Source organism: Podarcis pityusensis, assembly GCF_964106645.2.
Source record: "Podarcis pityusensis genome assembly, chromosome: W".
NCBI lineage: Eukaryota > Metazoa > Chordata > Lepidosauria > Squamata > Lacertidae > Podarcis > Podarcis pityusensis.
Window position 1 is genome coordinate 18,766,862 of NC_138045.1, and position 16,608 is coordinate 18,783,469.

Sequence of the window (16,608 nt, forward strand, 5' to 3'; positions counted from 1 at the left end):
CTGGGAGCCCCAGCCAGCCAGGAGGGAAACATGCCTCTTCCGTCGCTCACCTTGCGCAGAGGGGTAAAATGCAAAGAAGGAAGGAAACGGCTGGGGGTGACTAAGTTCTTATGTTGGGGGAAGAACCCAGAAGAGGCCAATCCTAGATTCTGCTAGTGATAGAGGCAGACATTAACTTGTGGTTCTGCACTGTAAATAGTTTTGCACCAAATAAAATCTGTAAAAGACAGGTCAGAGTCCTGCCTGGTTACTCACGAGCAACCACCACTGCCAGGAATATTAGCAATTTACTCAGCGCAAAAAGGACAACTAATTATAAATCAGGTGATAACGGACGAATGTAAGATACAAAAAGGAACTAGACAAGGATGTGCATTATCACCATTGTTGTTCATCCTGGTACTGGAAGTACTTGCCAGAAACATAAGAGCAGATAAATAGATAAATAGATTACAGGCATAAAAACTGGGAAAAGTGAGTTTAAATTAAAAGCATATGCTGATGACTTAGTGATAACTGTGGAAGACCCAAAAACCTCACTCCCTAAAGTTATAGAAAAGATTCAGAAATTTGGGGAAGTGGCAAGACTTAAATTAAACAGGAATAAAACAAAACTACTAGTTAAAAACTTGAAGGAAGGGGGGGGGGAAAGGAATTGGAGCTAAATATTGAGATAGAAGTCCACAAAAAGGTTAAGTATTTAGGGATATGGCTAACATCAAGAAATATAAACTTATACAAAGACAACTATGAAAAATTTGGCTTGAGATAAAAAGAAATTTAGAAATATGGAGCAGAATGAATCTCTCATTGCTAGGAAAAACAGCGGCGGTCAAAATGAATGTGCTGCCAAAAATGCTATTCCTCTTCCAATTAGTCCCAGTAATTGTGAAAGATGAATGTTTTAAAAAATGGCAGAAAGAAATCTCTAAGTTTATCGGGGGGGGGGGAGGCCAAGGATAAAATACAGTGGTATGTAACCCGAGGTACCACTGTACCTTTTTTGATTTGGCTCAAACTTCGAATCTGATGGAGAACAAGACATTTGTTTGGTAAAGAGTTCACTTATTATAGCCATGTTCATGAAAGTAGTTCAAGAATAGACTCTTTATGGATTTCAAGAGAGTTGGAACCTCAAGTTAAAAAAATCAAGATTAATCCCAGGACATTTTCAGAACATAATTCCTTAATAATGGAAATACAAAAAGAAAGTCAAATTTCATTTAAATGGAGATTGAATGAAGCTTTATTAGATGATCAAAAATTTATAGAAAAAGTTAAAAAGGCTTTGAGTGACTATTTCGAAATAAACATTCAAGGACAGACAAAATTGCGGACAATCAGGGACACAAGTAAGGCGGTAATGAGAGGACTGTTTATATAACAAACTTATTTTAAAAGAAATTGAAAGGAAAAAGGAAAAAAGGTATCTTGGGTGAAATTGCGGATAAGGAGAAACAATTGTCAAAGAAAGCAAATAAAGAGTCAGTTAAACAGGCGATTGTTGTTGTTGTTGTTGTTGTTTAGTCATGTCTGACTCTTCGTGACCCAATGGACCAAAGCACGCCAGGCACTCCTGTCTTGCACTGCCTCTTGCAGTTTGGTCAAACTCATGCTGGTAGCTTCGAGAACACTGTCCAACCATCTCGTCCTCTGTTGTCCCCTTCTCCTTGTGCCCTCCATCTTTCCCAACATCACGGTCTTTTCCAGGGAGTCTTCTCTTCTCATGAGGTGGCCAAAGTATTGGAGCCTCAGCTTCAGGATCTGTCCTTCCAGTGAGCACTCAGGGCTGATTTCCTTCAGAATGGAGAGGTTAGATCTTCTTGCAGTCCATGGGACTCTCAAGAGTCTCCTCCAGCACCATAATTCAAAAGCATCAATTCTTTGGCGATCAGCCTTCTTTATGGTCCAGCTCTCACTTCCATACATCACTAACTATACGGACCTTTGCTGGCAAGGTGATGTCTCTGCTTTATAAGATGCTGTCTAGGTTGGTCATTGCTTTTCTCCCAAGAAGCAGGCGTCTTTTAATTTTGTGGCTGCTGATGTGTTGGAATGAAATCACGACAGATGAGTAGTAGGTGTCATGTGAGAGGCGTCTCTGGAGCAAGCCCCGAGAACTCTCTTTTTTTGAATATTACAAACATTGCCACAGGTGCGCTCGTTGCTGATTGGTTGATACAAACACAAAGCAACTTGTTGCTGATTGGTTAACACAAGCACAAGGCGAGGGTTACGTATAGGCATTAATCACCAATAGATTAAAGGCTGGGAAATGGAGCACAGGCATGAAACGTCCTAATTAAATTATAACTAATGATTGATATAGCATGACTAAAACAATTACTAATGATTGATCATAACATGAAAGAATATAATAATCGAGTTCCGTAGATGTGGTCAGCTATGCATTAAGAACAGGTCATAGTGTTTTCATGAACTTAAGATGAACTGAGCATCCTAGGGAAATGAGGGAATGTCTTGGTATTTAGAACAGGTTGTACAGTATGTACAGAAGCAGAGAAAAGCTTAGAAGCGAGACTTCCCAGAATGCCAGAGAAAAGAAGCAGGACTTCCCATAATGCCACAGTTATGTGCAGAAAGAGAACTTCCCTTCATCTCCCCCTTTCTTTTCTTGTTTGCGAGGTGTTCTGGGTAAATAAGACAAAAATACTTTGGGATACGTGGTATGCCAGCGAATGCCCGAAATAAGTTCGCCAGGGTTGACGGGACAAAAATATTTCAGGATACGTGGTCTGCCAGCGCATGCCCAAAATAAGTCTGCCCACATCTCCCCTAATGTTTACTGTCGGTGCTGCCATTTCGCAAAGTAGGCAGCAAGGAGTTTATTGGGTGGCTGAGGGGGAGAGAGAAGCCGAGACAAAAGACTTATGAGGCCAGGAATGCATTGGAGGAAGTAACATAGCAAAATTAATATACATATTATGACAATGGCATATTGAAAGAGATTACGAAGCCAAGTAAGGTTTGGCAACCAAGCGGTAAGCCACTGGGTGAAAGAATCCCAGAGGCCAGAAAATCCAACGTCCTGTTTAATGTGGTGTGTAAGATTTTGCAAATGAGAGATTTGGCTTTGAATGGCTTTAGAATTATCAGTAATATTGAAACAACACATCATTCACTTGTTCACAGCCATCATGATGAAGCATCAGCAAATAATCTATAGCAGCGCGGTTCTGCAAAAGTCCATACTGGAGTTCACTTTGTTCTTTATTCAAAAGGTGAAGGCCTTGAGAAGTATAATTCAGGGCTTTTGCTGCAGAACAAGCTAAAGAATTAATGTTTCTACTATTGCGTACAGCCAATCCAGGGACTCCTAAGAGAGAAACAGCTAAGGAGATATATTCAGACCTACTGGGAAGAGAAATTGAATCATCACAATCGTTAGTTAATTCAATAGAGCGGCGATATCGAGAGCGGGTCAAATGATGCTTTTGGGGTAATACGATGGACAAACGGCTTAAACAACAGGGTGTTCCATGGCTGATGTTTGCTGGAATGTAATTAAATGTATAGCCAGGACACGACCAGAACCAACCTGCAGGTAGTTCTGTGTATTTATATACATAAGAAATATTTACATAATTAGAGCAGTGGAAGTTATCTTTGGCCATTTTTACACAGTTGGTTTTTGTGCAATTCACCATACGGGCGCAAGTGACATTAAAAGAAGCCACGTATGGGGTCAATAAGTCAATGGCCAGAGGTGGGCGTCGGCGCACTTGGTTACCCCAGACATAGTAACCGGAATAACCAAGGGTGCGTAGAGAATCATTTTCGGGTAGGGATGAGAAAAACCAGGTATCATTTTGTATATCAAAAGGGTCATGGCAAACAGGGATAAGGCAGGAGCCAAGGATTTCCCCTATAGATACCTGTTGGGTTAGGCAAAAGGAAGAAATATTGAGGGTCTTTGCAAAAGATTCCCACACATTTGTTGGTGTGTGGGTATCGCTATTAGGAGCGGAGGCAGAAAGAGGCAAAAACAAAACGCTGAGAAGGAGCACTATCATGAAATTAATATTAAGGCAGGAAATAATACACATAAGCAAATTCTCAGGGGTTGCTTCAAGCTGCTTTTCCTTTCTAAGCTGTTCAGCCTGAAATGAGAGTGATTTTATTTGGCCCCACGTCACTGGTCCATTACGATTTCCCCGCTTGCGAGTCCTGGGGGGGCTGGACGCCACATCCTGGGCGATCTGTAGTTTGCGGTCGAACTGCGGTATCGGATCCGGTAGGGTCTGTCGCCACGCCATGATATAGGCGGATGCAGCGTGCGGGAACCCAGCGAGCACCCTGTGGAGTAGAAACTGCAGCGTAACCCTTTCCCCAGGTGATCAGTTTTACAGGTTCACTCCATTCGTTGGAGGGTAGTATCTTATAGCGGACCAATGGGGCTGGGAGTATCTCAGCTTGCTGAAAGTGCTTCTGGAGGCGAGTATAAGATTGATGATCCTGTATGGAAACATTCAAATGATTGAGAGTAAAGAGAACACTGGCCAACCAGCCTTCCTTTTCAGAGAGTGAGGCTGGGACTCTGGCCTTCTTTTCTTGTCGAATCAAGGCAGTTTTTAAAGTGCGATTGGCACGTTCAACAATCGCTTGGCCTTGAGAATTATAGGGGTTGCCAAATAAATGGTGACTATTCCAAGTTTCACAGAACTGAGCAAAGGTTTTTGCACAGTACGCTGGGGCATTGTCAGTTTTCAAGGAATGAGGCTTGCCCATGACTGACATGGTACGAACAAGATGATTGCAAACATGCTTAACTTGTTCTCCCCTTTGAGGGGTGGCCCAAATAAAGCCAGAGAACGTATCAAGGCAAACATGTATGAACTTCCAAGGTGAAAAAGGGGCGAAGTGAGTTACATCCATTTGCCACAACTGGTTGGCTGCCAGCCCACGGGGATTAACACCAGGGCTGGGGTGGCCAATCTGATTAGAGCATTGAGGGCATTGTTGGATAATTGCACGTGCCGCTTCCAACGGGATTTGGAACTGGCGGCTAAGGGCTTTTGCATTTTGATGATGGAAAGCATGACTTTCAATAGGGGAAACAGGCAAAGCTCGAAGCAAAGAATCTGCTTTTGCATTGCCATCAGTGATAAAGCCTGGGAAGGGTTGGTGAGAGCGAATGTGCACCACAAATAGAGGGTGGGAGCGATTAGAAAGAAGCAATTGTAAGGATAGGAAAAGGCTCAATAAGTTGTCATCCAATAAAGGACTTACATAACTGCCTTGTAGACGAGTTATGACATTTGCAACATAAAGACTGTCCACTACCAAATTAAAGGGCTGTGAGGAGAAGTGGTGCAGAGCTTTGACAGCAGCTGCTAACTCAGAACGCTGGGCAGACTTTTGTGGAAGAGTGTAGAGGCTGTGCCATTCCTCATTTTGTTGCCAGGCAACCACCCCCCTGGAGGGGGATCCGTCAGTAATGACAGTAGGGGCATCCAAAGGGACAGGAGATAATATGGAAGAGAAAGACAGGGAAATTTGTTTGCTCATTTGCAGGCGAGGGTCGGCTGGGATATGGCAAGCCACTTGGCCAACAAAATCGGCTAAAGCGCACTGCAAATCAATGCTAGTGGAGAGAGCAGTTTCCCATTGGAATTCAACATTCCTTGTGGTAGGACTTTCCATTGGTACCGTTCCGTGGGCTGACTGTTATTTAACACAGGAACAGTAAAAGCAAAGAATTTACGATCCTTCTCCTGTAGGAGAATGGAGAAGAAACAATCTTGCAAATCTATTATAGCCAATTGATAAGAATGTGGAATCACATTTGGATTAGGCAGACCACACTGCAAGGGCCCCATGGGTTCAAGGATCTGGTTTATTTTCCTTAAATCCTGGAGAAATCTCCATTTGCCACTCTTCTTTTTTATGACGAAGATGGGGGTATTATAGGGGCTAACTGAAGGCTCTATATGGTCTGCCGATAATTGTTCATTCACTAATTGTTTTAAAGCAAGTAGCTTTTCCCGCGTTATGGGCCATTGTTCCACCCATACAGGACTGGTAGATTTCCAGCTGAGGGGAAGTGCAAGCTTACTCATTAAATTGAATGGTAGCTTGTAATTGTTGTAGTAAGTCTCTGCCCCACAGATTGAGGTGGATTTTCAGCACACAGGGCTGGATGTATGCAATGGTTTCAGAGCTATCAGGCAGAGAAACAGGCAGCCACTGTACGCTTTTGGAAGAGGTTTGGGGTCCACCCACACCCCAAACTGCAGAGGCAGACTCAAGGGGCCACGTGGGGTCCCAGCAACTACTGGAAATTACAGAAATGTCTGCGCCCGTGTCAATCAAGCCTTCCAGCACTATACCATTGATTTTATACTTACGAAGAAGTTTCTTTTCACCAATCCTCTGGACTACAGCTAACAGCTGTGGAGGGAAAGAAGAGAGCTCGTGCAAATTACTATCCATAATAGAAGCAGTAGGATGAGAAAGGAGCACCACCAAATGCGCCCAGGACTCACCCTTATTTAACTGCATGGGCATATGGCTCCAAAGTTGAACCATTATTGTGCCCACATAGTCAGGATCCAGAACTCCTGGAATAACCTGGATTCCTTCTTTTGCCGCAGAAAATTTGGGTAAAATTAAACCTGCGACTTTAGGAGCTAGTGGGCCTGCCAATTGGGTGGGCATAAGCACAATTTCACCAGGTAAAACAGTGTCTTTGGTCTCTTGGTTGATCAATTCAATGGTAAAATCAGAGGGTGTATATTTAGAAAATTTTTCAGCAGCGGAAACTAAAGGCGGAGGGCTCTCTATTTGTCCTGGCCCGAGAGTGGGGCCGCTATGGAGTTTCCCAGACTCCTGCACTGATTTGCCCAATGATAGCCTTTTCCACATTTCGGGCATTTTTTGGAAGGTCTAGCCTTGTTGGCAGCACCATCCCTGTTTGCCCCCCCCCCCCCGCCAGGGGCTCTGCATTGCTTAGCAAAATGGCCTGGGCGCTTGCAATTAAAGCAATTACCTGTAGGTTTATTATTAGCTTGGATCGCGACGGCAAGCAAAGACATCGCATGGCTCTGGCTACCGACATCCGCACAAGCTTGAATCATATCGGCCAGGTCATATTTAGGGCGATGTATGATTGACTGCAATGCTTTCTTGCAATCGGTGTTTGCGTTTTCAAAGGCCAATTTTTTCATCAATTCATTTTGAGCTGTAGTGTTATCAATCTGCCTAGTGACTGATTCTTTCAATCTATCTATAAACTGATGGTAGGGCTCCGAATGCTGTTGCTTAATATTGACAAAGGAGCTCAGCGGTTGCCCTGAGACAGGGACTTTCCGGAAGGCGCGTTGTACACAGGTCGCGGTGCGACTAAAATGTAGAGGTGTCAGCGTCGCCTGGGCTGGTATATTATCATACTGACCCGTGCCATAAAGTTGATTGGCTGTATGCTGCGGATCAGACAGGGCTGATGCGCTATGTTTAAATTCACTCTCAAACACCACATACTGAACCGGGGATAAAAGCATGCGCATCAGGTCTTTCCAGTCTTGAAGTAGCATTGTGTAACCAGTTGCTATTCCTTCTAGCATTCCTATTACATAAGAGGATTTTAGACCGGAATCAGTAATGGCTTTCCTTAATTCTCTCATTACAGAATAAGGAAGCGTCTCGTAAAAAACCTACTGTTGAGCAGTTCCTGGGTTTGTATAGGTGATAGGGAAAGCAGATGGCATGCCACCAGCCCACTCAGATTCCTCCTCTAAGGACAGGAGCCCTTTCTGCCTAGCCAGAGAAAGCGCAGCGCGCACAGCTCCTGTAGAGCAAACAGGGGCTGTGGCAGGCGAAAGAGGGATGGGGGGGAGGATGCAGGCTGAGACGGTTGAGACATAGGGAGGGGTTGGCAGGGGGCAGGTGTTTGAGGAGGGGAGAGGCAGGGTTGCGAAGGAGGCAAAAGCTTTGGGTAAGGTGGGGGATTGTCTGCAATGGCCAGAAGGGCAGGGGTCGAGGGAGACGCCTGGGGTCCTAATTTAGCAACGGCCTCTGCACATTTCTGCCAAGTGAGCAGACAATGAATCGGAGCCCTCGGTTCTGCAAAGAGGGTCTTTCCGATCTTTTGCCAAGTTTCTACTTCCAAAGAACCAGTTTCTGGATAGGAAGGGCACTGGCAAGCAATCTCGCATAGCAATTGTTCAATTTCCTTTAAAGAAATATGAACACCCACCACCCGCTGTCTAACTAGATGAAGCAATTCTTTAGCATGCTCTTTTTGGAATTTAGTCAATTCCCCTCCCATACTCACGAAATAGCGCGCTGAGACTTTTCCAGTCGAGTGAAGTATGAGGGCTGGCTGCATAAGGGATCTGGCAAATCACGTCGGGGTCACCAATTTGGTCTCTGGTTCCTCTGCCTCTTCTAAATCCAGCTTGCACTTCTGGGAGTTCTCAGTCCACATACTGCTTGAGCCTACCTTGTAGAATTTTAAGCATAAACAGGCGATTAGAACATTACAAACTCAATATTCTATGATAGTTAATGAGGAAATCAGCTGGAAAATAAAAAGAATGAAACAAAAATATTTTTATTTTTATTTTTATTTTTATTTTAGTGAAAGCAAGGAAGATCTTTATTTTTCTGTTGCAACAGAGTTCCAATACAGGTATGCGGGACCTTTTTTAAAAAATGTTTTTTATTAGGCATTTCAACATAACAATTTACCAAAAATACATCATCCTCATCCCCCCCATTTTTCCCCTCCCCCCTCCCCCAAAATAAAAACCCACCCTCCCATCCCACCCTCCAGACTTCCCTCAGCTCCTCTCTCTGGTTTTTCAGCACATGTTATTCTCTGCATGTTGTAAAATTGTAAAGATCCTTAATTTATCTATCTATATATTACCAATAAAAAGTTTGTGTATGTTTATTCAAAACCTGCCAAGGAGTCCAGTTCATTTTGTTGTTTCTTTAAGTACTTTGTAAAGGGTTCCCATTATTCTTTAAAATCACAGTTGTCCTTATCACGTAGTTTGTGTCTCAATTTCGCCAATTCCACATAATCCATCAATTTTTCTTGCCACAGTTTCTTGGTCGGGATTTCTTCATTCTTCCATCTTTGTGCTATTAAGACTCTTGCCGCCGTTGTCACATACATGAAGATGTTTTTCAATTTCCTTGGCAGGTCTTTTCCTACAATCCCTAACAAAAATGTTTCAGGCTTTTTTACAAATGTTAATTGGAACATTTTCTTCAACTCATTATATATCATTTCCCAGAATTTTTAAATTTTGCTACAATCCCACCACATATGGTAAAAAGTCCCTTCTTTTTCCTTACATTTCCAACATATATTTGAACCAGTTTTATACATTCTTCCTATCTGCACTGGTGTTATATACCATCTATACATCATTTTCATGTAATTTTATTTCAACAAAGAGCAATCTGTAAATTTTAACTCAATTTTCCACAATCTTTCCCAGTCTTCAAACATTATATTGTGACCTATATCTTGTGCCCATTTAATCATAACTGATTTCACCTCTTCATCTTTTGTTTCCCATTCTAGCAGAATACTATATGCACCTTTCAGCAGCTTCACCTTCCCTTCTACAACTTCCTTTTGGAATCTAGATGTCATATAAAAAACTGTCTTCTTTGTATATTTCATGTAATTGCCGATAGTGTAACCAACTCTGAAAGTGGTCTTTTATTTCCTCATAATCTCTTAATTTCCATTTTCCGTAAGCCACTTTCCTTTCTTTCCAAGTGGTTTGAGCAGTAAAGCTTCATGTGGTGAAAGCCACCAAGGGGTCTTCTGTTCTAAGAGATCTTTATATCTCTCCCATACTCTCATTACTGATTTCCTAATTATATGGTTATAGAAACTTTTATGTACCTTCCCTTTCCCATACCATAAGTATGCATGCCAGCCAAAGCTATTGTCATGTCCTTCCAATCCTAATGCTTCTTGCTTTTTCAGCTTCATGCAGTCCCTAATCCATACCAGGCATGCAGCTTCATAATATAATTTAAAGTCTGGGAGGGCAAAACCGCCTCTATCTTTTCCATCTGTAAGTATCTTATACAGTGGTACCTTGGGTTACATACGCTTCAGGTTATATGCGCTTCAGGTTACAGACTCCACTAACCCAGAAATATTACCTCGGGTTAAGAACCTTGCTTCAGGATGAGAACAGAAATCGTGCAGCAGCGGCAGCAGGAGGCCCCATTAGCTAAAGTGGTGCTTCAGGTTAAGAACAGTTTCAGGTTAAGAACGGACCTCCGGAACGAATTAAGTACTTAACCCAAGGTACCACTGTATTGGCTAAGAATCTGTGTATACGGCCCTCCCCATTTCCTCTTAACCCATTCCTGCCCAGGAAACTAAGGGGGTATGGGACACATCTCTTCACTCTACCCACCGAAATGAACAAAGAGAAAGCGAAGATTAGGCAGGGAAAGAAGCTGCTCTCAAGAAATAGCTCAGCCCTCCTCCCTTGCTTTTATCCACTCAGTTAAGAAAACCCACAGGGCTTAATTCGAGTGGTAGGGAGGAGGAAAAGAAAGAGAGGAAGGATCGCAGCTAGCAGTACGAGCAATACCACGCTTGCTACTACAGCATGCGATGTGCCTCATGATACCCACTACCAACACTTTGCGGAAGAGCCACAGCGGGGCGGTAGCACCACCTCTTTACGTAAAGAAACGTTTCAACGGGCTGGAACGTGAGGCTTCCCAACGAACCCGAGCCTCATCACTGGGCTCGAGAGATCCGCACCACTACCAACAGCAGACGCCCGGTAATATGATCACTTCCGGTAGGTCAGAAGGTAGGTGAAAAAGCAGAAGCGAGCGAGTTAATGTCTGTTTGTTTGAGTGAGCGGATGAGCGCGGAAAAGAGGGCAGGAGCCGGCTTGCCCACTGCATTTCTCCACACCCTAAGTGAGATTGTGGCCGAAAAACCTGAAGCTTTTTTCGAGCTACCCGGCAAATGTTTCTGGGGAGGGTGGACTCCCAGTATGCCGAGCGGCCGGATGTGCCGCCATCCTTTAGACTCACTTGTCACTGCGCTGATGTTTTGACAGTAACAAGGAGTGAGGCAGAGCTACCTCCTTCCCCTCTCTGGATCGCGAAAGAGGTGGGGGGTAAGGGGGCGTGACTCCTTTCTCCGTTGCCCCCTCAGGAGAGAGGCGGTTTCGGACAAGGAACCAGGCAGAGACTGAAAGAACCCTCCTTCTAGGAGCTGCGGAGGGGCCATGAGTTGCTGATAGAACCTTGCAAGAGTCGGGGTAGGGTTGCCAGGGAGACCTTCCCGCCCCTTTGGGGGAAGCAAACGTCTTAGACAGAAGGGCCAATAAGGGTTCCTCCTGAGAGGAAAGACAAGGGAGGGGATCTGTCTAACAAGGAAGCAGCTGTTCTTTCTTTGGACCTGGACCACAAGCCAGAGGTAATCTGACCTGCTCTGGGGCTCTTTTTGCATGTCCTTTACAGCAGAAGGATTTGATGCCATTCAGCCTGTTCACCTCACTGGTGTTTATGTTCCCCACAGGTTTCTCTTCCCCCCAGCAGCCGTAGCTCAGGAGGTCGGACCTGCCACTGATGTTAGTAGCAGCAACTCCAAGAAGAGAAAACTAAATAGCAACAGTATTGAGTGAGAAGTTGAATCCATCTTCTCTTGCTCCTCCCTTCTTTCCAGAAGCAACTCCTCCATATCATCTATTATTACTACTACCAGCTCCCTTTTTTCATCTGGGGTCTCTTCCAACCATCACCTGCAGAAGAAGTTGTGCTTTAAGGACTCATTGGACCTTTTTGAACTTGATGTGAAGATGGCCGAAGAGTCTTCCCAGCAGCAGCTCAAAAACAAAAGTGTCTTAATTTCCTCTGTAGCTGTGGGACATCACACAAATGGCCTGACCAAAGCTGCCTCCTCTACTGTCTCCAGTTTTGCCAGTGGTAAACCTGGGTCATCCAAGAAGTTAGTGATCAAGAACTTTAAAGGTAACATGATGATGCCATTCTTTATCTCTGAAATATGTATCTACATGAGGGATGGCCTGTACAGTATATTGCAGAAATCTTGCATGGGTGAGGGCTTATTCATTACACTGTGACATGGAATCCTTTGTTAGAGGAAGCCAGGCCACTTACCAGGTCTCTGTTACAACTTTATCTCCAAGTGTAGCCCTTTCTTTTTTGCTAAACCAAAAAACTGTCAGCTGCTCTTTCATATAGAATGCACAAAAGAGGCATGCTCTGTGGGGTTAAATCTCCATGTAACTGGTGACTAGAGGGGGAGGAACAGGGATTGTTTTTTCTTCTCCAGTGGCATTCAGAATTAAGCCAGTCCTCCTCAACATGGCCACACCCCTTCACTATACATCCCTGCTCCAGGTTCCATTTCTTGCTGCAGTTTTAGTGTGTAATGGAATATGAAGTTTTTAAAAGTACAACGAAAAGAGAAAAAGTCAAGAGCAGCCTAATTTTAAATAGTTATAGATAGAAATTGTAACTTGGAAAAACCAAGTTTTTGTGAAGCTTTACAGCTCTATTCCATAAGTTAGTGGGTGGAGCGTCTCAAGCAAAGCTGTGTGCCATTCCCTGCGGCTGCATCATGCATGTGAGGACCTCTGCTCTGGAGTAGTAGTACAGTACTTACACAGAATAGTGCAGAACATCCTTGACCCTCTCCTAAAACCATACACAGGAAATGAGGTGGCAGCACTTCATTCGTTTCCTTCTTCCTCAGTCGGTTTGGGGTAAAACATTAGAGATACAATCATCTCTACAAATGTAATTTGAATCAAGCACAGTTGTTTGCCAGAGGCAATTCATCTTGTGGGGAAGGGAAGGAGCCTATCCTTTTCTGGAATTTTGTGTTCCCCAAGATTTGTCTGCCTCCATAATTTGAGAACCTGTCAGGGTCTTCTAAAGTGACAAAATATGGACAGATGCAAAAATATTCCCTCTGGTGTTTGGTTGAGTCCCAGGTAAAAGGACAGGCAGAAAATGAGAGGGAGCTGAAGTTGATCTTGGCTGAACCCTCAGAATTTTACAGCATGATGTAATTAGGGTGTTAAATTGGGAATGTGGAGTTCCTTCGATAAATTGAACTTCAGCTAACAAAAGACCATGAACTGCTATTCTTTGGTTAATTCTGGTACCTTTATGGGTAAGAGGGGGAAAGCTTAGAGTGATACCTGCTCATACCTGTAAAGCAGGTGTGAATATGTTTTTCTTTGGCATTGAAGAGCTTTGTTGTATCCTGTTTGGAAAACTCCCTTGTGTCTTTAAATATGTCTCATAAGACAGTTTTGCCTCTTAAGCACATTAGTTAACTTATTTATTTTAAAAGAAAGTATCTTAAGTATCTTATTTCAGGGAATGACAGCTAGTTAGAATATCTTGGTGGTTTGTTTCTTTCCTTCACTCTATTAAAAAAAGCAATACAGGTGGTCCTTATTTTTGTAATTTTGGCCTCACCATCATAAGCACATTCCTGTTTGTGTACCCTAGAAGTGCATATCAAGTTGCCTTTTGTTAAACAATGTTTGCCTTTCCCAGACACTTCCACTCATTAAAAAAAAAAATTCTGCTTCTGACTGGTAAATGTGAATCCTGCAGATGTATTTCCTGACTCATATGTAAATCCAGTTCTTATTGAGTACCTATTTGATTCTTTTTTTGCTCCTTTTGGGCAAATGTCTCAGTGTCAAATTAATGGTACCACGCATGTGCTGTGAATTTGCATATCTAGTCTGTGTCTTCTCCTTCCTCTATATCAGAGGGCCAGATTTGATGAAGTGAACATGAGTGAGGGCCGACCAAAGTTGTTTTTAGAACTGAGGTTGTTGGGCATTTTTAGGATTTAATCCCAGAATTGTTGAACTTTTTTTTACAATTTTACCCCAAAGTTCTTGAGCTTTTCTTAGGATTGAGGTTGCTGAGGTTTTTTTTTAGGATTTTACCCCAAGACATGTACTTCCATGGGGTTCAGATTAAATTGACCGGCGGGCCGGATTAGGCCCCTGAAACGGACTTTGGACATGCCTGCTCTATATACACCACTCTTACCACAACTGAAGAGTGTGCAAACGTCTGAGGATGAGGATATTTCTTTAGCTGAATTGGTAGCTCTAGAATTGGTACTGATATCAACTGTACTAGAAAATCTGGTGTTCAGGTCACATGTATTGATACATTGCCTGAAACTGGTTTAAAGTTAAAATCATGTATTGGAGTACTTGTCTAATGTGCATCTGGTGATAGATCCATGCCATGAGACAGACTGCTACATTGTCTACCTGCTGAAGATTCTGAAAAATCCTCAAGAGAAGCTTTGCATACAGCACATTATAGTAGAATATTTCTGAAGGCATAAATGCTTTATAGGTCTGACTATGAAAGAAAATTGGCATCCTAGTTTTCTACAGGACACCTATGTAATTAGCAAAGCTGTCAAGTTCAGTGTGAATGTCCTCATGATCTGCAATCAGTTGGCTTGATGGTTCTTTTGTCCTCCCCAATTCAACTGGTTCACCACTCTGATGGGGTCATAGTTTGGTAGAGGTCTGTGCTGTTAAGAGTTAATGTTTGGTTTTAATTTGTTTTACTTGGAAGTCACCACTGTGGATAAATAAATTGCAACACTAAAGAACTTCTACCTTTAGCTACTGATGGGACAGAGTTCCGGTTTCAGCTGGAACTCACAGGAACTCAGTTCCTGCACCTCTCAGGTTGGTACTATTGCCATTATAAGAGAGCAAGGGAAGCATTCATGGTGAGTTCTGGCACCTCTCTTTCTAGAAAAATAGCACTGCTGCTCTCTTAAAAAAAACCCAACAGTTTACAGCAATAAAACATAAACCCCTTACAGTAGAAACCATATAAACAGACATTCTTCCTAGGTTATGAGTTTTATTTATTATTTATTACATCAAATTTATGTACTGCTTGATAGTAGAAAAAACCTAAATGATTGATGTCTTACAGAAGTGTGGGTATTATATGGCACCTGTAAAACACTGAATTCTGCCAAATGAAGTGGTTGAGTGGGCAGATGGGTAAGGTGATCTCATAAGTAAACTGATCCCAAGTTATTAAGGGCTTTATATACTAATAGTAGAGGGACGCGGGTGGCCCTGTGGGTTAAACCACAGAGCCTAGGACTTGCCGATCAGAAGGTCGGCGGTTCGAATCCCCGCGACGGGGTGAGCTCCCGTTGCTCGGTCCCTGCTCCTGCTAACCTAGCGGTTCCTAAACACATCAAAGTGCAAGTAGATAAATAGGTACCGCTCTGGCGGGAAGGTAAAAGGCGTTTCCGTGTGCTGCTCTGGTTCATTAGAAGCGGCTTAGTCATGCTGGCCACATGACCCGGAAGCTGTACGCCGGCTTCCTCGGCCAATAAAGCGAGATGAGCACCGCAACCCCAGAGTCGGTCACGACTGGACCTAGTGGTCAGGGGTCCCTTTACCGTTATACTAATAGTAACACCTTGAACTTGGCCTGGCAGCAAATCGGCAACCAGTTCAGACCTCTAAGCACAGGTGTTATATGCTGATAAGGCCTCACTCCTGCCAGCAGTTGTGCTGCAGCATTCTGTACTAACTGCAGCTTTTGGATAAAGTACAAGGGAACCCCCCCTGCCCAAGAGCACATTGCAGTAATCCAATCCCAAAGTAACCACTGCATGAAATGCTGTGTCCAGGTTCTCTTGGTCCAGGAATGGCTGTAGCCATCAAACCAGTTGGAGTTGGTAAAAGGCACTTCTAGCCATTGAGACTACTTGAGCCTCCAGTGACAGAGCTGGATCCAGAAGCACCTCCAAACTGCAAACCTCCTCCTTGAGGGAGTGTAACCGCATCCAGGGTAGGCAATTGGCCAGTTTTTCAGACATGAACTAACCCACAGTGCCTCCATCTTACCAGGATTCAAGCTCACTGCTGTTTCCAGGCAGTAGCCCAGTGACACAGAAGTAAATCTTGTGGGTCACTATTGAAAGCTCACTAAATGGGCCTTTGGTTGGATCCAGAAGAGCTGTTCTTATGTTCTTAAAAAAGACACTTTTTAAAAAAAATATCTTCCAGATAAACCTAAACTGCCTGAAAATTACACAGATGAAACCTGGCAAAAACTGAAAGAAGCTGTAGAAGCTATTCAAAACAGTACTTCCATTAAGTACAACTTAGAAGAGCTCTATCAGGTAAGTGTCAAAACTTGTAGTGTTCAGAACCATAGGTAAAGTCCTACATGACTGAAAGCAATCCTGATGTTTTTAGGCCACTTTGTAGGGCCTCAAACAAGATCCTGATTTCGAGTGTGGGAATGATCTCATAATCACTCAGTGAGGTGTGACCTCAGGTTGGACAAATGGCATTTCAGATGACCAACAAGAGCTCCTTCACAATTTCATTTCTGGGCTTGTCAAGCGAGATTTACTTTTTCCATCAGCCCAGTAGAAATATTCATATGTTAATCTGACCTGCTGATTTCTGGTATGTTCACTATTGGCTTATAGTAGTGCTTTAACAAACACTGGCCACAATTTTAAGTGTCCTGCAGTTCAGAGATTGGCAGACTACACTTCAAAGCACATCTCCAAGGGTGCAGTGCTTGTCT

The 16,608-nt window shown here is 43.3% G+C and overlaps 1 protein-coding gene across 2 annotated transcripts in view; it reads left to right on the plus strand.

Annotated features, from left to right (window-relative positions):
- The first annotated feature begins 10,832 nt into the window (after window positions 1–10,832).
- The window catches only part of LOC308467737 (cullin-4B), a 120,532-nt gene continuing 114,756 nt past the window's right edge, over window positions 10,833–16,608 (plus strand). The window contains exons 1-3 of one of the 2 annotated variants that reach the window (XM_080989432.1): window positions 10,833–11,437; window positions 11,540–11,991; window positions 16,077–16,192. In XM_080989432.1, the coding sequence (XP_080845558.1) occupies window positions 11,820–11,991; window positions 16,077–16,192 (288 nt within the window). In that variant the 5' untranslated portion in view covers window positions 10,833–11,437; window positions 11,540–11,819. The remainder of the gene's footprint in view (window positions 11,438–11,539; window positions 11,992–16,076; window positions 16,193–16,608) is intronic. The other variant, XM_080989433.1, reaches the window with a different exon arrangement.